The sequence below is a fragment of the Eschrichtius robustus genome, chromosome 17, assembly GCF_028021215.1.
Source record: "Eschrichtius robustus isolate mEscRob2 chromosome 17, mEscRob2.pri, whole genome shotgun sequence".
Lineage (NCBI taxonomy): Eukaryota > Metazoa > Chordata > Mammalia > Artiodactyla > Eschrichtiidae > Eschrichtius > Eschrichtius robustus.
In genome coordinates this window covers 77,429,566-77,451,859 of record NC_090840.1, presented here as the reverse complement: position 1 = coordinate 77,451,859, position 22,294 = coordinate 77,429,566, and the positions used below count along the sequence as shown (strand labels likewise).

Below are 22,294 nucleotides of genomic sequence, written 5' to 3'. Positions count from 1 at the left end.
ACTTTACAGGCAAGAAAACTGAGCCGAAGGAGTTAGGGACTTGCCCAAAGCCACACAGCTAGAAGGGACAAGGTCTCCTCTGAGTCCAGAGCTTGGTCCCCTTCCACAAAAGTGGTTTTATTTTTCCTTCTCAACTAGTGAATATACATAAAGTTTAAGAAGCATTCCATTGTTCAGTTATATATCTATTATTTGACTGTTAATCGCACGACATTACGATGATTCCCATCACGGATGACTAAAAGTACCCAAAATAAGATTATAGCAAGATGGACATGAGCAAGGTGACTCTGAACTGCTATGGGATTAGACAGTGCTGCGTGTAAAACTGCACTTCAAATGTATGTATGACTAAGTGCAGGTGCCCTGGAAACTCTTGAATGAAAATGCATGTTTCTATAAACACATACACATACACATAAACCTTAGGGTGGCTTTTTCCATCAGCGTAGAACCATTTATTCATGTTTCTGATTAGGCTGTGTGGAAACAAAAGGTGGGAAGGGAAGTTTGAATGAGGTAGGAAGAAACTAGAAGAGCGGTGAACAGTCGAGGTGGACGTGGTCCTCACAAACAACTTTGGATCTCCCCAAGCTCCCTACGACGACCCCGTGCGTTTAAATCGGTGCTATGGGGTCACCTCATTAAGCACCTGACGATCATCCAATCAGAAAGGCAGACAGCAGAGAGGGCGACCATGAGTTGTAGAGTCAAAAAGGTGGATACCGTTTTCTTGCCAGTTTTGTTTGCAAGAGCATTTTTGTTTAGGATAAGTCATCGTTGCTGGTGGATACCTCGGGCATGTCTCTGACCTTCTATTTCTTACCCGTGAAAGGGAGATGACAGAATAGCATCTGCTTTACAGAATTAACAAGAAGTTTATGGGGGGGAATTCCCTGGTGGTCCAGTGGTTAGGACTCTGAGCTTTCACTGCCAAGGGCACGAGTTCAATCCCTGGTCAGGGAACTAAGATCTGGCATGCCCCATGGTGCTGCCAAAAAAAAGCAAAGCAAAGCAAACAAACAAACAAAAAACCCAAGAAGTTTATGGGATCATAGACCAAATGAAAGCTTTATAAAGCATTACTCACTCAATCAGTTTTAACTATTGTGCTATTTAAAGCACTAACACACCATTGTAAAGCAATCATACTTCAATAAAGATGTTAAAAATAAAATAAAAAATAAAATAAAATAAAGCACTTAACACAGTTTCTGGCACATAGCAGGTGCCCGCAAATTATTTGTGTCTGTACCCCTTCTCTTCCTACACTGATTCATACTTCTTTATTGCCAGGACTGTATCATTAGGAATCCATTCAGCAAACTAATAGTGACTTAAATAATAAAGACGTTTAATGATCTCACATAAGCCATCTGAAGGCACCAGCATTGGTGCAGTAGCTCAACACAGGTATCAGAGACCCAGCAGGTTTGTTCTATATTACCCCACTGCTACCCTGGACATAATAGTTTTTCAGCTTTAGGCTTGGGGCCTCATGGCTGCAAGGTGGTTGCTGCAATTCCAGCCAGCATATCCTCCCCATATTCAAGGAAGGAGAAAGGTGTAGCTCAGAAGGGCCCTCTCACATGCCTTTATGCTTTATTAAGAAAGAAACATTTCCCAAAAGCTTCTAACAGACTCACCCTTAGGGTTTTGGGGCCATATTTGGGTTTCATGCTCAGCCCTAGACTAGCCCTTGTCATGGAAGCATGGGATTACCATGATGAGCTGAGAATGACTATTAAACATTCCCAGGGACTTGGGGAGGAGGTTATCTTCCTTGAGTGCTTTTCAGTGTTGTTGGTAAGGAAGACGGATGAATGGCCGTTGGGTGGGCAACCAACAGGGACCACAGCTAGTAAACCTGCTTCCCTTCAATTGTCTAGAATTGTCCTAAGTACACAGTAGGTGCTTAGTAGGTGATAAGGCACCATCCACCCGAGAAGGGGGCTCCCTCCTCAACTCTGGCTCCTGGTGCGCCCTCCTCCCCTCCCCCAGACTGCCTGGGCTCCCACTTCACCTGGCTGCAGGATGTCTTCACCAACTTCCCCGCGCTGCTCCAGTTCGTGAGTGGTATGAAGTGTGTGGCTGGTCTCTGCCCCCGGGACTTCGAAGACTACGGCTGTGCCTGCAGGTTTGAGATGGAAGGGCTGCCTGTGGACGAGTCTGACAGGTGAGCATGACCAAAACGTGAGCTCATGGAGGCCCGGCTGAGGCTTGGGCAGAGCACAGATGTGGAAAACTCCCTTGGCTTCGTTTGTGTGTGCAGGTGTATATGGGTGTGTGCAATAAAATTTAAAATCTTAGAAGCATCTGGGGTTGGCAAGGATATGGCAAATAGCTACGGGTAGCAGGAGGGTCAATTAGGACAAGTTGGTGGTATCTGTTAGAGTTTTATGCATATCACCTATAACCCAGTAATTCCAATTCTCTGTTCCTAAGGGACTCTGTGATCTTAGGCACGTTCTTTTACTTCTTTGTGTTCCATTTATTCATCTATTAAATGGCGGTAATAATAACACCTACCTCATAGAGTTATTGTTTAGAATTACATGACCAAATACAAGTTAAAGTGATTGGGATTCTGCCTGGCTTATTAAGTCTTCAAGAGTATTTGCGATTGATAACAATATTAGTAGGGCTGTAGTAGTAGTAGTGATAGTAGTAATAGTATTGTGGGAGTCATAGTCAGGCTGTAATAGTAGTAGTAATAGTAACAACATTAGTAGTAACAATTGTCTAGGTAGCTATAGTAGTATTAATAGTAATAGTGGTAATAATAGTAGTGACAGCAGCAGCAGCAGTACTAGTAAACTGGTGGTTGTGGTGGTGCTGTTAGTAGTAGTAGTAACAGTAGTAGTAGAATAGTTGTCACAGTAGCTGTAGTAATAGTAATAGTAATAATAATAATAGTAGTAATAGCATCAGTGCTAATAAAACTGTAATGGTGGTGGTGGTAGTAGTAGTAGTAGCAGTAGGAGTAGTAGTAATAGCAGTAATTGGAGTTATAGTAACTGCAGCAGCAACAGGAGTGTGGAACCAGGAAATTGAACCCACATCTCACCCCTACTCCAGGACCATGTCTATACCTCACTGGTATTATATTTGTGCCCAAATCCAGTGTGATAAAGTGTGTGCTTTCATCTACACAGACTCCTAGAAGATAGGGAAGGATTCCCATTGGTGTAAATTGTTTCTGCACCAAAAGGGCAGTTTGTCATTTCTGGGACCATAAGCCAGCTCGTTGACATTCAGAAAGGGGGAGGCTGATTCTGTTCCGGGCATGGTGCCGGAACCATTTCTGGGACTGTGTTTTCCTTTCAGGTCCTCCCTTACCACTTCCTTTAGTTATTAAAACACCCACAAACCTAGAAGTCAAAGAAATGAAGCAGTAATTCATCCCTGTCTCAATGATCAAAGCACTGATGGCCAGAACTGGCAGAATGGTGGGCCTACCCAATTTCAATTACTTTACACATTGCAGTTGATGGAGGTGGGGATTTCCAGACTCCTGGAGGACAGATTATTTCCACCTCGAACTTGCACGCCAGATTCCAGAAACAATTGCCATAGTTTATTGAGTGTCAACCACATGACAGGGTCTTTATAGACATTCTCTTGACTCCCCCAAATTCTTACGAGTTAGGTAATGTGAGAAACTTAGTAGCTTGCCCATACAGCTGCCTGTATGTCTTCTCCTTTACATTGGTTTTCACTGCTTGCTGCATGCACTGCAAGAGCCACCTGACTCCCTTGTTTAGTGTCAGCCTCTCTCTGTGATCAACCTTGACCTTGGCAAGTTACAGAGCTTTATGTGTATCACTTTTCACATATGTAAATGCTCATAAGAATAATAGCACTTGCTGCATAGGTAATATAATTCAAATTCAGATATCGTGTGTGTGTGTGGGGGGGTGGGTGTGTGTGTGTGTGTATACACTAAGCATTTGGAACAGGCCACTGCCAGAAACCAACCAGAGACACAGAATTATCATGTGCTGCCTGCCCCTCTTCTGACCCTAACTCACACTCTCACCCTGACCCGTCCCCATCGTGCCACAGCTGTTGCTTCCAGCATCGCAGGTGTTATGAGGAGGCTGCAGAGATGGACTGTCTACAAGACCCCGCCAAGCTTAGCACAGATGTCAACTGTGTCAGCAAGAGTATCACCTGTGGTGAGCATCTCCAGGTGTCCCAGGAGGCTGGGCTGAGAAATGACAGTTCAGAGATCGCAGGCCCGGGCTCCCAGGGTCCACCCTCATCATCATCACCATTGGCAACATCACTGTGTGTACTTAGAGCACTACAAGGGCCAGATCTATGGCATCTGTACCTTGCATGGAGTAGAGGCACAACAAATTCTTTTTGAATTGAAACAATGGCTGCTCAGCAGATTATCTGATCTACAATTTTATGCTTGTACCAAGCCTGGGCGCTTGAGAAGAGCAAATAGCTTACTACTTATGCATTGTGTGATTTAGGGGGAATACCCTGACCTTCTACTTAACAACTGGGAACCTCAAAATGGGGAGGAGGAAACCTGCTTCAGAGATTTGTTATAAAAATTAAGTAAAGGTAAAACAATATTACATTTTAAAAATGTAAACAATGTTAAGTGTAAAACAGTTAATATGGTGACTGGCATCTGTTGAGAACTCAGTGACGGAAGTGGAGTCCACGAGGGAGGAATAAGGCTGGTGTGGTTGCAGGAATCAGGCACACACGGCGGTTCAAATCTCAGCCCTCCACATTACTAGCTGTGTGACTCCAGGAATTTTATTTCATGTCTCTGGACAATCCCGGCAGAAGAAGTAGAGTAGGCAAAGGCATTGAGGGAAGAGGACCATGGCACGCTGGGGTAGTATATTAGGGCTTCCTCTCTGAGTGCCTGTTATGTGCCACGGATGTTGTACACAGCAACTCTGATCGTCCTTACAACCCTATTAGATGGGGGTCATTATCCCCAGTTTTCAGACAAGGCGAGGAGAGCTCAGAGAAATTAAACAACTTGCCCAAAGTCACATAGCTGCTAAGTGGCTAAGGCAGAGTTTGAGCCCAGGTTAGACTGGTCCCACAGTCCAGGTCACATGGGCTGGCTGGAGTTCAGAGCATCAGGAAGGGTGTAAGTTACAAAGTGAGGAACACAGCGAACACGAAGAAACAAGACTCATTCATTCACTCGCTCAACACATGCGCGCTGAGCACCTACACCAAGCGTAAGACAATCGCCTACGTGTTGGGGGTACCCTGACCTTCTGGAATTTCCTCTTGGTTGTCAGACACTGAAAATGTCAGAAACAAATCATACGGTATGTTAGATAATGCTAAGATCTGCGGAAGAAAATAAATCGAGGAAAGGCATAGGGAGGGCTGGGGTGTGGGTTCCTATTTAAATAAGAAAGTCAAGAGAAGCCTCCTTGGGAAGATGACAGTTGAGCAAAGACTGAGAGGAGAAGGGATGCCAGCCTGTGGCTACTCAGAAGAGCAGATGTTGGAAGCAGCCTGTGGTGGACCCCAGGCTCCAGGTGCCTGGTGTGTTTCAGAAACAAGGGGGACAGTGGGTCAGAAGTGGGAAGACGGGGGAGGAGTGAAATAAGGTGAGGTCTGAGAAGGAACAGGGGGCGGTGGCTTTTACTTTGAGTGCGGAAGTTGCTCAAAGTTCTGAACACACACACACACACAAAGGTATAGTTTGACCTGGGTTTGAAAAGGACTGTTCTGGGCCCTCAGTGAGAAGAGGCTGGGCAGCCGGGGAGGAGGTGGGGGGACCGGTGAGGCCACTCACATCACCCAGGCAGGGGATGATGGGGGTGGAGTGGAGATGGGGACGCATGTCAGACTCAAATAGGTTGAAAGTAGCCGGTAGGATGGCCTGGTGGATCCGGTGTAAGTGCGGGGCGGGGGGTGGGGGGGGCGGAAAGGAGTGCCTATAGCTCCCGGGCTGGGCCCACACGGCTGAAACGATGGAGCTGGCGTGGATGAGATGAAATTGGCGTGGGTGTGACAAAGAAAACCGCAAGAGAATCAGGGCTTTGGGGGCAGAGTGGGAGTCAGTTTTAGAGTTTGCCTCACCTCTTGGGATTCCCAGTGAGCTCTTCCGGTCTGCTCTGCCCTTGCTCTGTGGACAGAGTCCAGGAACGCTTGTGAGCACCTGCTGTGTACCTGTGACAAGGCTGCCATAGAGTGCTTGGCTCAGTCCAGTATCAACTCTTCCCTGAACCTTCTGGACACGTCCTTCTGTCTGGCTCAGCCTCCAGGTAGGAAGATCCAGGCCCTGCATCAGCGGTGGGGCTGGCGATCTGCGGCGGGAGCTGGTATGGGACCAGTCGTTGCTGCGTTTCTTCAGATGCCAAGTCCAGCGCCTTCTAACATTCTCCAAAACCACTTCTCTAATGTGCTTTCTCTTCAGAGACAACCAGCAGGAAAGAGCTGCTGACACTTCTGCCCAGAGGTAAGGTCTTCTCGGGAAGCTGCTCTTGTTTGGACCACAGGGCTCTGGCTACTGATGGGAATGGGTGGATACACCTCCTCCACCCGGCCTGCCTCACCGAAGCTGGAGTGACCCATGGCACTGAAGACATGCCCACATCCCCCAGCCGGAGACGCCATTACTTCTGATAAACTCAGTTCACACCCAGAATCAAATGGCCCTTTCTACGTAGACAGGTGTAAATTTAATCCAGTTAGGATGAAGACCCCAGGTTCTTTCTCTCGGCCTATAATTGTAAGCAGGACAGGGTCCAGTGCTCAGATGGGGCAAGGCCCCTCCCGGCTGGGGGCGCTCCTGGCCACTGAGGCCTCCTGGGAACAGACCAGCTGTCCCCCTCCTCCGCCCCCCAGAGCCTGCAGCCCAAGGAGCTGCCTGGATCCAGGTGAGGCCCCTTGAAGGGGAAGTTGTTTTCTCATGTGTCACTTTTCAGGACAGGGTAGCCTCCTTATAACTATCTACTGAGCTAAGCAAGGGATGATTCTGACTCTAAAACATGCATCTTATGAAAAAAGTGAGAGTTAAGTTTATGCCCATCATTCCTTGTCTGCCAAAATTCCCACGATCTTTCAGTCCCAATACTGTGGGTACCCGGGGATGGGAAGTTCGAGGTACACCTCGGCCAACCATCCCTCCTTTCCCGGGGCTGGGCTCTCTTTCTCAGAATTAGCACTGCAGTGTTTGTTAAAGAGGAAGCCGATATGGCTGTGTGTGCGTGGATGCAGGTGTGCCCGTGCCTATGAGTGTGCACGGGTGTGTGCACGTGTGGGTTTGTGTATGGGCATGTATAGGCTGACGTGTGTGTATGGCTGCGTGCGCACGGGTTGTACCTCTATGGACTTTCTGTGTCAGTGCCCTTTTCTCTCTGCCATCTGCCTTCCCCTTGAACAGAGGTCTTCTCAAATTGGGACCACACTCCATAGGCACAAACCTTTGGAGTTTGCAGCCCTTTCGTCGCCACAGCCTGTGTCCAATGGTGTCGCCTTCTCCCCCAGAACCCAGCCCTGGCTGGAGTCCCTCCCGAGGGGGGGGCCTTGCTGGGCACCCCTGTGTCCTGGGTGGTGTGCAAGAGGCAGAGGTATCCTGAGACAGGACAAGCAGCCCTTCTGGGAACATCTTTTACAGCCCCTTATCCTCCCGCCTCATCCAGCCACCCAGCCTGTCCTTGGGGACCCTTGGCACTTGCATCCCTCACTCGTTGCTCCTGGGGGCTCTCTTTTTCCAGTGGTTCCCGTGGAGCCCACGGATTCCAGCCTGACGGCCCTCTCAGGAGAAGGTGAGCACAGGGGGACCGGTATGGAACCCAAATATCCGTGGGTTTTTTTTTTTTTTTTGTAGAGTAGCTTTCTTTTTTTTCTTTTTTTAAATTTTATTTTTTATTGGAGTATAGTTGATTTACAAAGTTGTGTTAGTTTCAGGTGTACAGGAAAGTGATTCATTTATACATATACATATATCTCTTCTTTTTCAGATTCTTTTCCCATGTAGGTTATTACAGAGTATTGAGTAGAGGTCCCTGTGCTCTACAGTAGGTCCTTGTTGTTTATCTATTTTATATATAGCAGTGTGTATTTGTTAATCCCAAGCTCCTAATTTATCCCCCTCCACGTTTCCCCTTTGGTAACCATAAGTTTGTTTTCAAAGTCTGTGAGTCTCTTTCTGCCGTGTTTTGATTGTGCCAGCTGCCTGCTTGCTGGGATTATCTCCCTTAAAATGCTCCCTGCCTGGGCTTACAATGGAACTGCCTCAGGAACATTCTAGAACCCCTCCTGCTTCCTTTTTTTTTTTTTAATTTTATTTATTTATTTATTTGTTTATTTATGGCTGTGTTGGGTCTTCGTTTCTGTGCGAGGGCTTTCTCTAGTTGTGGCAAGCGGGGGCCACTCTTCATCGCGGTGCGCGGGCCTCTCACTATCGCGGCCCCTCTCTTTGCAGGGCACAGGCTCCAGACGCGCAGGCTCAGTAATTGTGGCTCACGGGCCCAGCCTCTCTGCGGCATGTGGGATCTTCCCAGACCAGGGCTTGAACCCGTGTCCCCTGCATCAGCAGGCAGACTCTCAACCGCTGCGCCACCAGGGAAGCCCCTACTTCCTTTTGACTGCCAAATCTCTTCTCTACTTGCTCAGCTTTCTCCCACACTCCTAGTCCCACCTTAGGAGAATTGTCAGATAAAACACAGACCCCGCCCTCAACCATCTGACATTGAACTTCAGATCACCAACACATACTTTGTTAATATAAGTATGTCCCAGGATTTGCATGGGACTTACTTCTACTAAAAATGTATCTTTTGTTCATGCAAAATCCAAATTGAACTGGGCATCCTGGATTTTTATTTGCTAAACCTGGCAACTCTTCACCTCAGGGAGATCACGCTGCACACCCACCGCCCTACAGGTTCGTGTACTGCTCTCCTCTGCTGTTGCTGCTGCTGCTTCTGCCAGGTTAAAAGCAGAGGCTCATGTGTTCACCCCCAGCCATCCTCCATGTCCAAGGGCATGTCATCCCCAACGGCTTCCGGACAGCCCGTGCCTTGGAGACCAGGTCCAGAGAAAAGAGGAAATGGCACCAACGCCAAACCAAAGCTCCACCGTACGCCCTGCTTCCAACCGGCAGCCATTCCCAGCATGCGTGGTAGTGGCCACGTCCCTTCTAAATTGAGGATAAGCTACGGGCTTCACGGCCCCGCCAGACAAGCACAAAATAACCCCAAATTCGTACATTTTCCACTTTCTTCAGCCTGAACCATCACCCCTTTGTGGCACAACCCTGGAAAAGACTCAAAGTAAATAAGGTTCCTCAAGGAGTCTAGAGTCTAACGGGAGGAGGTGAGGGGATATACTCTCATCTTCGCTCCCCAGCGCACACGCACTCTCCCCCTCACATCCATGACCTAGGCAGTGGCCACAGATGCCCTCAGAGGAGGGGGCAGCCTGAATGCAGGCTCAAAAATCAATCATGCAGGTGCAGGTGGGACAGTTTGTGAGGAAAAGATCTGGGGTTTGTAGTTGTTCTCACCATCATGGGATGAAATTATGTTTTGGAGTCAGGCAGATTTGGGATGGATTCCCTGCTCTATTTTTCATCTGTGTGACTTGGGAAGTGTGGTTTAAGCTCTTTAAGCTTTAATTTCCCCTTTGCATAAAGCAGGTATCAGCATTTTTTTATGTTAAGGGCCAGATAGTAAATATTTTAGACTTCGTGGACCGGAGGATCTCTGTCGCAACTACCCAACTCTGCCATTGCAGCAGAAAAGCAGCCATAGACAATCTGTAACTGGATGTGTGTGGCTGTGGTGCCAATAAAACTTTATTTACAAAAACGGGCTGAGGGCCGGGCCATAGTTTACCAATCCCTGGAAAGGGATGATTATCCCGGTCCATTGTGGTGACCGGAGAATGAGACAGAGCATGGGAAGATTCTGGGCCAGCATCTTCTTCCAAAAATTCTAGTGAGACTATAAAAAACTGCACACAATGTCAAATCACATGCAGGATACTGGACGACTTGCCTAAAATACATAATCTCATTTAATGCTCATACAACCCTATGAAATAATTGATGTAACCTCCATATAGAGATGGTAAATTGAGATGGAGAGAGAAGTTGTCCAAGCCCAGAGCTGGGTGGTAGGGCTGAGATTTGAGGCCGCCACTGTCTCCATCCTTACTTCTAGACCTAAACTCCCTCTTCAGCTGCCTTCCCCAACAAAGCCATTCCAACCAGGGGAAATAATGGCCCTTTCTCCCAAAGAGGTCATTTGCTGGTCTCTCTGCCTAAACACAGGACTGGCCCTTATCTGGCCTCTTGTCCACTGACTTGGGAAGTAATGGAGCAACAACGTCCAGACATAGTCTGATCATATTGCCATGGGCCTTCTCTCCTCTGCCCAGCTAAGGTGTTGAGCTGGGTTGGTAATTGAGATGTGGTGGTTTCTTTTCACAGTGGCGGCTGAGACCAGAGCTGCCCGACTGACCATTCTCTCCAGGACAAGTAAGCAGAGGGGACTACATAGGAGGACAGCAAGAAACCCAGTGGAGAAATGCCACCTAAATATTTGTGTTCAGTTCTCGTGACCAGTTTTTGACATGGCCTGGAGGAAATATTATTATACCCATTTTGCAGATTATATCGGAAACTCGGGCTCTGGGAGGTTAAAAGCTCTGTCATTCAGCAGTGACTTGTAGACTGGTTTCTAATCCCAGACTTCATTCAGGCTTTCTGTTATACAATAGTGATTCACAGAGAACAACCTCCTACTTAAAAATACCTAGACCGAGATGTCATCAGAAGAATTAACATATTTACTTTGCTTGTGGTCATTAACAACCATGGCTCCTTTATTAATAAGTATAAATAACGGATAATAACGGTTTACTAAATACTAAGAGTGACTAAGTAAACAAACGGATTCCTTGCTTAATAGGCAGTGACATTGTTGAGGACCTCCGATGTGTCGGCGGGTTCCTAGGCCCCTATGCACCTTCTCTGAGTTAATCCTCCCTCATCCTAGAGACCCGCTGTTATCCCCATTTTACGGGTAAAGGAGGAGCTCTGAGAGGCGGGGTCATTTCCCCAGGGTAGTACAGCTTAGTATTCCTTTAGTTCTGAATCTGTACATTCTGCCTTTGACGAGAACCATCTGCCCCAGCTTAGAACTGCCGAGATTTTCTCTCTTTGCTGAGCCTTCGTGTCCACATCAGGAAATTTCAAAGCCTGATTTTCACATAACATCATCATAAACTTGGTCTTTGGCACATTGAAGTTAAGGCAGTTCCTTCTTTTCCGAAGCATTTTGGAGTTCCCACCTCTAGCTCTCTGGGGTACAGCCAGAAGGGAAATAGTAGCCTAGCATAGTGGTTAAGTGGGTCAACTTTAGCCAGGTGGCCCAGGTTTGCATGTCACCATTTCCTGGCTCTGTGACCTTGAGCAAGTGTGTCCCCTTTCTCATTTGTGAATGAGGGTGAGCATAGTACTAACTCACGGGGTTGTTATTGAGTTAATGTAATCGAAACACTTAGTGCTGTCTATGGCATGTAGTCAGTCTTAGTTCATTCTGGCTGCTATAACAAAGTACCACAGACTGGGTGGCTTATAACAACAGACGTTTATTTCTCATGGTTCTGGAAATCCAAGATCAAGATGCCAGCATCGTCAAGTTCTGGTAAGAGTCCACTGCTTAGTGATGGACGGCTGGCTACCTTCTCACTGCGTCCTCACACGGGAGAAGGGATGAGGGAGCTCTCTGGGGTCCCTTTTATAAGGACAGTAATCCCATCACAAGGGATCTGCCCTCATGACCTAATCACCTCTCAAAGTCCCATCTCCAAATGCCATCCTATTGGGGCTTAGTTTTCCATATAGGAATCTGGGTGGGGGGGGAAACACACACTCATTCTATAGCATACTAGAAGCTTAATGACTGTTAAACAGCAACAAATTCATTTCACAAAGAAACCTGGGCTCAGCAGTCTTCCTGAAGCCACACCACAAGCAACTGGAATCACACAGTTCTGCTGCCTTATTCTCCCCTGTTCAAAAAATGTGATTTTTATTTGTTTATTTATTTTCATTCAAATTCTGGAGAAGTCTGCTTTCTCAAAGTATTTCAACAGACTCACCTGCTTGCAGCATGACAAGTTGTGGCTGCGTTTATCAGCAAGCCTGAGTCTGGGGGTTTTTTAGCTCAGCAGGGACCCTGCCCTCACCAGCTCTCCTGGGAGGCGACCAGGGGCAGAGCAAGGAGCACGTTGCCTCCTGGGCTCAGCGGGATGGGAGCTGCCTCTGGAGACCAAGATGGGACAGACTGGAGTTAATGCTTACTCCCTCTCTCTTATTCTGGGGACAGAACCAGGCCAAGTCCAGGAAGACACAGAAGATGCAAGGGCCACACCTTCTCCAGGTAAGCATGCTCAGCTTTGTATATGTTGTATATATTGTTGTCCGCCATATATTTATGAAATCAAGTGTGTTCCCCAGAATGAAAGAAATCATTGAAGCCAATTTACTTTTACATCCCCTGTCCAAAATTAGACAAGTGAAATCAGAAAATAGATTCATTAGTAGGAAGATACTGAAACCTACCTGCTAAAGAGATGCATTTAGAAAAATATAGAAAACTGTACTTAGTTGTCTATTTAAATCCACATTACAAAAATAGCTACTTTTAATATTTGAGGATGCTTTCTTCCAGTCTGCCCCAACCCACAGTGAGCACATCTGTGAACATAAATAAAACGAATTTGAGATCACTTGGCAGCCATGGTTTTGCAGTCTGAGTTGCATCACTTCATACAATGAGATGATATTCCCCTGACATGAAATATTTTTCTGTAACATGATTTTTAGAGGCTGTACAATGGTTTCTTGTATGGAATCCTATAAATTGTTTAACCAATTATTTCCAACATGTGTTATTATAAATAATAGATATGCACTTTCTTTATGCCCATCCACTTCTGATAAATGCCTAGAAGTTGAATTGCTGGATAAAAGGTATAACCATTTCAGGGCTCTCAATATGTTGCCAAATCGCCCTGGAGAAAAATTGAACCAATTTACATTCATATGCACACGCCAGGGGCCAATAGCGCCTACTATTATTTAAAAACAAGGAAACAAAAAACCTGTACCCATTTTTAATAGAAAATAAAGGTAGCTCATTATTTTCCACTGTTCCCTCTGATTCACCTTTGTGGGGTTGGAGAGCTGGGCAGGATACTAAACCTAGGGGACTGAGGTTACGACAGGACTGCTAAAGGGCTGCTTCTAACCCATGAGGACCAGTGTTGAGCAAGCTGAGACAGAAGCCCAGATGTATGAAGCAAACCAATATGGTGGATTTGGGGAAGGACTGCAAGTCAGAGGCCCAGGTCTTACCCAGAGCGCTGGGAGCTGAGCCTGGGTCAGCAGATGAGTGGGTACGGAGCTTACCGAGGCTCCCTTGGTCTGGACCACACTGGGCTGGAGATCTGGCCTGTGGGCTGGAGACCTCCCTGCCTCCAGCCAACGGAGCTGGTGGGACTGAGGTCTGAGAGCAAAGGGAGATCCAGACAGGGCCAGGGAGCCTGCATGGGGCAGGCAGAGCCACATCACGGGCAGCCTTGACGGCCATGGAGAGGACCTTGCACTTAACTCTGAGTATGAGGAGAAGCTGACGCAGTGCTTTGAGGAGTTTGCATTACTGGGTACTGTGAGTTGGCTTAATCGCTCCACCATTCTTTTTCTCTCTTCACCCGTGAGCATCATCATGGACCTTCACTTGGCAGGCTCATGATGCACAAATACAGGCCTGAGAGGCTATGACTTTTCTCGCCCACGAGATGTCATCCAGGTGGTCTAGCTTGGGGTCCTGTCAGTTTTAATGTAATCATAGGAAATTTGGAAATTCTCATGTAGTGTCCATGGACCCCTGAGGCTCTTGCCCTGATGCCTGCAGACCCAGTTTGAAGACACTCTCCCGATGCTTGGTCTGCATTTGGCCCTCACTACATGTCCATCTGCAAACCTCTTCTTGAACCACTTTTCAAATACGGACCATAAAGGTATGTGTTTTCAGGGTCTGCAGAGATTGTTGCCACAGCTAAAGGTGTAACCATCGTCCCTGCCGGCATTAAATCTTTGGGGTTGGCTGTGTCATCCGTCAGAAGTGGTCCTGAGGAGACATCTGGAAAAGGTGAGCAGAAGCAGGCAGAGATGTCTGTCCTCTCCCGGCCTTGGGATCCTCTGGTGAAGTCGTTAACCAAGCCCCTTCGGCTACCGCATCGTACTGTGACTGTCCCACTTGGTGCCACTAGAAGGCGCCATCCCTCCTGCCGCTTGAGCACTTCGATTCTCAGAGCGGGCAGATGAGCCTGCAGCCATCAGCTGCTGGAGGCCGAGCCGGGGAAAGGAACCCCTGACCGAGGGCTCCTGTCGCTCTTACTGGCCCTGAAGGAAAGAGCTGGGCGTCATCCGCAGCATGGCTTTGCTGGAAAGAATGAAACACTTGGGTTTGGATGGTTCTCCTCCTTGGCTGTCCTCCCTCGGCTGCCTTAGCAAAGGCCCCGCACCGGCAAGCAGCCACAGCCGGTGGGACACACAGGACTCTGCTCACGCCTGGGCAAGCCCTCCACGCATGCAGGGCTCTTGAGAGGGAGGTTGGGGAGGAGCCCTGCGCAGGCCTCCGGCTTCGTGGTTCTTCCCCTTTTAACTGAGGACAATGGAGTTTGCACAGTGGGCTTTTGCCTAGCTTAGCACAAGTTGCAGGCTGAGGAGGAGGGGAGAAGAGAACGAGGGCAGAGAGAGAGACAGAGAGTCCTTGTTTCTCATCAGCCTGTGACAGGTTCACCTTCCTGCACCTGGGAAGCGGGGACAACGCTTGGGTGATGCCACAGCTTGGAGAGATGCTCTTTTGTCTGACATCCCGGTGCCCGGAGGAATTTGAATCTTACGGCTGTTACTGTGGGCAGGAAGGACAAGGCGAGCCAAGGGACGCTCTGGACAGGTACGGCCGGGCGAGGATGGCGGGTGGGTGTTGTTGATGCTGCAGCGAGAGATGATAGCCTTCTTCGACGTCGGACACTGCTTCGGGCTCACAGAGAGCTCACTGAGTGGCGTTATTTCACTCAGGAGGGCTTGTTGCCATTATGGTCCCATTTTCCTGATGAGCAGTTGAGGCCCCGAGGCTGACTTGTCTGAGGTCCTTCAGCCACGAAGGGGCAGAGCCGGGCAGATCCAGATCTTTCGATTTGGTCTAGAGCTCCACCACGAATACTGCCCAGCTGCTCTAAGAGGGTCAATCTGCAAAGACACTTCAGAAGACCCCAAATCTGCTTATTTTGCAATGAGCAGCATGTAGAATTGGGGTCCCTAGTTGATTTGCTCTGCAGGATGACACACTGAAATGAGCTTCTCAACAACTTTTAAGTGTAATTGTCAAATGTTTTACCTACTGTTCTTGGAAGAATTTTCACTGACCTCATGCATTCATTAATTTATTCCTTCATTTATATAGGCATTCAGCCTACATTTGTTGTGCTTTTGCTCTGTGTTGGGCACTGTGCTAGGTGCTGGAGACATAAAAAGGATTAAACCTAAACAAAGCAGATTAAAACAAACTGCCTCTGCCCCATAGGAGCTTGCTGAGTAAAAGAGATGGACAATTCAACAAAATACCACCCGCTGTAACAAATGCAGTGGGGACACAGAGGAAACGATGCGGAACTCAACCTGGAGATGAGTTAGAGGAAGATTCTGAGAGCAGAACTGATCAGGTTTAAAGACTGATTGCATGTGAAGACTCACCCAGTTCACGGCCAGGTAGAGCTCTAGTGAAATTGTGTATGCCCGCCTCCGATGTTGGGCTTGCCAGGGGAGAATCAACAACTGTAGCTGAGAGTGAAAAAGACGAGTCTTATTGTAGTTAACACAAAGGATACAGTACTGGCAGGAACGTGGAACATGTCCACTGCAGGTCACGTGGCGTCTTCATGGCTGTATGACTCACACACCCACCTACCTCCACAGTAGTTCTCCTGTCTCCACTGAACAGTCATCCAGCCCCATCATCCAACCTTTGCAGGGCATTCCGGGAAATCAGGGGCTCTGCTGCCCAGGCAGACTTCAGAAAATTTACCTCCCACCAGGTGATACTAAAGAAGTTTTTATTCTAGCAAAGTGTATACCACACTGTGGAATCACTGTGTTTTCATCATGGGGCTTGACAACACGCCCTCTACTCTCCAAGACAGAGAACCATTTAAGGATTGTTCCTGAGTCCACAGCACTCAGAGAGATAAGGCAAAATAGAAATCTAGGTAGCAGTAGTCACTGTGTTCTGTTGAACCCTATGGAAAGAATATGGGGGTGCTGTTGAAGAGGTTTCCTGACTACTGACCTTATTTCACAAAAAATATGAGATTTGACCAGGCAGGCAAGTGAGCTATGATACGGCTTCCTTTGTGTGACATCCATTAGAAAGAAATGGAAAAATGGAAAGTCATAGCCTTGACCAAGGAAAGGTTAGTCAAAATGATATTATTTTCTGCAACGGTGTTTTTCCAAACCATGCATACTTTATATTCTGGGACACCTGAATGGTTTTCAAGGGTAGTTGGATCATATATGATTTCTGATTCACTGACTTTAGATTTTAACTATTATATTAACTATCCACCGCCACCCACCCCAGCCGAATGCCACACAAGATAGTGGCTCGGCTGTCCTAACAGCAGAATGGGGGCTGCAGTTCTCATCCCACACAGGCTAATGTGATGTGAGAGGTGGATTGTTCCTCCTCCGACTGCTGGCACCACAGAATGGGTGGTGAAGCCCATACGTGGCCAAGCACAAGCACTACCAAAAAGCCACAAGTCTGCCTGATCCCAGCTCTGGCTGTGGTCTCCAGGACCGAGTGAGAGTGATTAAAGGACAGGGGAGAGTTGAAAAGAGAGGATTTAAGGAGCAATTGTAGCCCCCTATTGGTTGCAGCCATCACAAGTTCCCTCGGGATATCCATCAGCTGGGGGGGACACTGTGAGGCTTTATCAGGCCAGATGGGTGGGTCTAAAAAGCAAGAACATGATTCATTCTCATCTATTTCCTGAGGTCTTGCTCTTTGCTGGACACTTTCCTAGATGCAGTTCTTTATTTACTTTCGAGATAGCTACTCTGTTCTCTTTTAAGGCTATGGACAAAGGGGGTACCTTATGGATGTGAGATTAACTGTTCTATTATGTAAAAGGTTGGAGGGAGTGGGTTATTTCTAGCCCATATGGTATGCTAGAAGTGGTACCCCTTCCTTGAGACTCTTTATTTCCATCTTTTGGAAAATTATTGTAATAAATATGCAAGTCACCCATCTTTTCAGTCAACAGAGTCACAATAAAAACACCAAGTTTTTAAAAAAAGAGTAAGATACATCCAGTGTGATGGACACTGCCTTAGATGTGGCATCCTTGTGCAGTCCACAACCTGAACAACCATACATGGTGGCCCTTGGGATGTATATAAATCAGTCCAGTGGCACTGGAAAGGAGGCACTGGCTTCTCTCATTAATATAGGGAGTATGGGATAAGCAGGCCTGGAGTTCTGGGGGCAGCTGGGGGCTCTGGGCAGTAAGCGATTTTCCTTGCTCTTAGGTGCTGTTTGTCCCATCACTGCTGCCTGGAGCAGGTGAGAAGGCTGGGCTGCCTGCTCGAGAGGCTTCCTCGGTCACCAGTGGTATGCGTGGATGGTACCCCCAAGTGTAAGTGCTGTGAGCCAGCATAGGGGGTTGTTCTTTCATTCAAGTCAGCATCAGGACCACAGCTCACCTTATTGATGCTTTCCCAAGCACTTGTTCATCTCTAATGTGATTTAAAACATTTCTTAACTTTGAGGCACACATTAGTACTCCTATTCCACTGAGGAGGAGACTCAAGTGCAGGAGGCTAAGTCAGCTGACAAAAGTCACAGAGCCAATAAGAGCAGACGGGGAACAATGTAAATTACCCATGCTTATTGAGTGCTTCCCATGTGCTCTTCTGAGTTTTTCTGTGTATTAACAGAGTTCATCCTCACACCAATCTTATGAGGTAGCACCACGAGACTTCCCATTTTACAGAGGCGGCGACTGAGGTCCACGACCACACAGGTAGAAGGAGGTGATAGAACTGGGGCTGGAACTGTGAAACCATAGAGCCTCAGACCCAGAACCGAGTCTTCACTGTGCCAGTGGGTCTCTTTTCCTGAGAAGCAGAGCGCTTTTCCCAAGTGAGGTCCCTTGAGGAAGCCCATAAAAAGGGGAGTGTCTCCGGCTGAAGGAAGAGGTGGGCCTGCATCTCCACTCCTCCCAGGTGTGGCAGCCGGAGGCGCCTCCATGGTCATTCAGGGCCTGGGGGAGGGCAGGGGGGAGGGGGACATTTAAAAACAGCCCCACTCCCAGGAGCCTCACTCTGCTGGGCTTGCTTTACAACTGGCTTCATCTTCATTCTCTGGCTGCATTTCCTCATGTACATCAGTGGATGTATTTCCCTTACCCTTTGCAGTTTAAAAGGAAATGGTCCCTATAGCATTTCTCGAGAGCCCTGAGAGGGCTTGTCTCACCCTCACTTTTTATCTGGGGAAGCCCCAGGCTGAGGCTTCAGTGCTACCTTGTCCCTCGGCCTCCGGGAATCCTGACCTTGGAGGATCCTGTGTGCCTCTCATCTCCCAGGAGGGAGCTCTGTGCTTTACATATCACTTACTCATTCATTCATTCACCCAATTATCTGCTTATCCAAAAAACCTCCATCGGGACCTAGAAACACAGTGAACAGACATGATCCCTGCCTCAAATTGCTCACAGCCCGGAAGGAAGAGAGACAAGCAAGGGACTCTTCTATTATCATTAGTATTGCTATGAGGTGGTACAGGTGCCCAGGACCGTGGTGAAAGGGGTTTTGAGCCCGCGGAATACGGCAGCCAGGATGGGAGAATTTGGGAGAAGTTAGAAGGGCAGTGAAGGAGGTTTTCCAAGAGGTTAACAGGTTCCCAGGTGGCCGCGCTGGGTGTGGGCGTTCCAAGAAAAGGGAAGAGAAAGATTGTGGCCTTTGGGGAACTCCTGGCAGTTTGGGAATGACACGTGGTTCTGTATTTCGGGAAGAGATAGTGGGAGTCGTGGGACCATGGTGATGCAAGGTGAGGCTGGCGAGACAGGTACCAGATCACGAACCCAAGGCTGAAACATTTACATTTTGTCCTCTAGGGGGTGAGAAGACAGGGGTGGGTTTAGAACCCATGAGTGACAGGATCAGATGATCGTTGTTGTCTGTGATGCAATCACGCCTTGAGGTCCCATCAGCTCAGCTAAAGGCGCCTTCATCTCTCTGGTCTCACTGAATCCAGGAAGGTTGTGTGTGTCGTTTGAACCCCTACAGGGCTTCTGTGAACTGGTTCCAACCCTCTGTGAGCCCTGAGCACCGTGTCCTGTAGCAGCTGCAGGTGGCGGGTTGTGAGAAATGAGGGCATCTCGGAGCCTGCTCTGGGCCACCCCACATAAGGCACAGGGGCCCAAGCGCAGAGCTGCTCTGGGGAACAGGCTCATGTCTGGGTCCACTCTGCTCTTCCATGTCTCCTCTTTCTGCTTCCTGCTGTGGAGATGCAACAAGTATGTGGGGCTGATGTGAAGGCCAGGGTAGGAGACGTGGAGGGTCAGCGTGATGAGAAAAGGTCTGGTTGATCTGGTTGATGAATACTTTGCGGTAGGATCAGAAAAAAAACATTAAACAGACCAAATACATCTTTGAAAACCACAGACAAGGAAAACGTCTGCAGAATGCTTGCCTATGTCCGAGCACCTTCACATACGTTATTTCCTTTGAATCACACGCGTGTTCTGCACGCCAACCCGCACTACATGCAATTGAAACCTTCAAGAAATAAAGTAGGGTCACCGGACTGAGCAAATAAAAATACAGATAGCAAAAATATATGTATTTCTGCTGTGATAGTAAGAACCATAGGGTGGGATTCGATGGGAACCCACAGGAAAGACACTCCCTTTAGCCAGAGGGGCTGGAGGAAGCTTTCTAGACGGGGGGATGCCGGGTGGATTCCTGATGTACGAGTATGCGCTAACCAGGAGGAGAAAGTTAAGAATATTCCCAGTAGAGGAATCAGTGGACCCAGGACCAAGAGGTGCAAGATGGAGCCGGGGAGCACAGGGCGGAAGGGGCAAGCATCCTGCAGTGTCTCAGGTCTGCTACTCTGTTCTTGCCCCCTAAGGTGTGGGGCAGAGCCTGTGCGAGAAGCTGCTTTGTGTCTGTGACGAGACGGCGGCTGAGTGCCTGGCCTCCGCCTTCTATAACCAAAGCCTCAAGTCACCTGGCAGACAGGAGTGCCAGGGCCACCGGCCGTCCTGCGAGGATGGCAGCATTTCAGCTTCGTCCCTTGGCTCCAGCTCTGAGGAGAACAGCGAGGAGGCCCCGCCCCCCAGGGAGGGCCTGAGAAGAACCAGAAGATTCCTGGGGAAGTCACTTGGTCTCCTGGGGACCAGGCCACAACATGGCCCCAGATAGATTCCCAGAGAAAATGACCATCACACCCTGTCGTTCTGTCCCTCCTGCTACTGTAACCTCTCTGGGCCCATCTCCATCCTCTCTGTCCTCAGCAGAGGCTCAAAGCGGGGAGAGGCAGGAAGACCCTTGCACACGTGCCTTGTGATGTTTGTCAGCTCACATCTGAATGTGTCTTTGGAGAAAGCAAACGAGGGGGTGGTTATACGTTTCCTGGAGGGCACTGTAGGGGCTCAATAAATATTCCCATCAACGTTTCTTTGTCTGGTTTGGTTTTGAAGATACTGATACATGAACAGATGGCAAAGGTGAGATGGCAGAGGAACAGAGGGGGAAAGATATCTCCACTCCCCAATCACTGAAAGCTACTTTTTCTTCTATTAAAAAAATACAGAAGGGAGTATGTTTAATCAATCTTATGAGATCACCTATGGGTCACCAATAACCCACCAAAGACATATGCCAAGCACGGAGATGACAGCCCTTCCGGTGTGTTATTAGGAGAATGGCCTCAGCCACCTCCATGGAGAATCACTGATAACCCTGTCGTGGGTCTGGCAATACTAAATTGATTAAAAAAAAAATGACAGGGTTTATCCCAGTGGCTGGAAGTTTGGGGGATGCCAATGCCCACTCAGACACAGACAAATATAATGGGAATTACAAAAAAACGGAAATTATATCCCTCCATCCATCCACCCACTCACCCATCTGATAGTTATTGAGATTTTACTGTGCATCAGGCAAAAAGGCAATGTGCCTCCGGAATCCCCTTCAATATTTGATAAGGACACGAACTATAGTTCACATCACATCCTTGGTTCTCTATTCCCATAAATCACGTGTCCTGCAGTGAGAAGATACAGGGTCCCTGCCTGCTCCTCAGACAGGCGGGAAAGCAGAGCCTCTGAAGAGTTCGTGTTCGTGACCTTCTCATGGTGCGGAACTATCCTGACGTTAAAGAATTGAAAACCTTAAGAAATCAAAAGGTCATGGTGCCAAGCCAGCAGCTGATACCCTTCCCTACCTTCCAGCGAAATCACCTGATGGGCACCTTTTGATGAATCCAACACATTGGAATCTGTTTTTTTGCATGGCATGTGGGATCTTAGTTTCCCAACCAGGGATCTAACCCTTGCCCCCTGCAGTGGAAGCGTGGAGTCTTAACCACTGGACCGCCAGAGAAGTCCCTCACATTGGAATCTTTTGAATAATGTGACCTTTTAAGTAACAGCTTAAAGTTTGGTCCTCCCAGAAGCGGACCCTTAGACAAGGACTTGAGTGGTTTATTTGGAAAGTGCAGGAAATGCTGAGGGGAGAGCAAAGAGATAAGACGGCAGAGGAACGGTAGCCAGTGAAAGCTGCGTTATCAAGGCAGTTGCCACTGGAAGTAGAATACGCATAGCACACACACACACACACCCCCCCGGGAGAGGAGACAGATCACCTTCTATCAGATCAGTCTCTACTCTCGTGGAGGGCGATGTCTCCTGCCTGCTGCACCTGGGGGCCGGAGGCTCTGGCGGCTGAGGAAGCCTTTAGGCAAAGAAACGCAGGTGAGAGTGGCCGGCAATCAGCCCGTGGGCACTACAGCGGTCAAGGCGAGGCGTGCCACCGATGGCACTCCCTTCCTTCAACCCAGCAGGTGTGTGCTAAGTGTCTGCTTCCCATGGCCGTCACCGTGCTGGGCCGCCCACAGGTATGGTGACCGCCTGCCTTCTCTGCACCTTCACCTGAGGCAGCTGAATGTTGCTGAAGGACAAAAGCAACTGAGCTGACCCACTTCAC

The 22,294-nt window shown here is 48.3% G+C and overlaps 1 protein-coding gene across 1 annotated transcript in view; it reads left to right on the top strand.

Annotated features, from left to right (window-relative positions):
• The window catches only part of OC90 (otoconin 90), a 35,339-nt gene extending 14,830 nt beyond the window's left edge, over nt 1-20,509 (top strand). The window contains exons 5-15 of the mRNA XM_068525491.1: nt 2,002-2,176; nt 4,066-4,178; nt 6,132-6,260; nt 6,413-6,454; nt 7,716-7,766; nt 10,436-10,483; nt 12,339-12,392; nt 14,049-14,165; nt 14,804-14,975; nt 17,612-17,718; nt 20,217-20,509. Coding sequence (XP_068381592.1) covers nt 2,002-2,176; nt 4,066-4,178; nt 6,132-6,260; nt 6,413-6,454; nt 7,716-7,766; nt 10,436-10,483; nt 12,339-12,392; nt 14,049-14,165; nt 14,804-14,975; nt 17,612-17,718; nt 20,217-20,509 — 1,301 coding nt within the window. The remainder of the gene's footprint in view (nt 1-2,001; nt 2,177-4,065; nt 4,179-6,131; nt 6,261-6,412; nt 6,455-7,715; nt 7,767-10,435; nt 10,484-12,338; nt 12,393-14,048; nt 14,166-14,803; nt 14,976-17,611; nt 17,719-20,216) is intronic.
• The last annotated feature ends 1,785 nt before the right edge of the window (nt 20,510-22,294 follow it).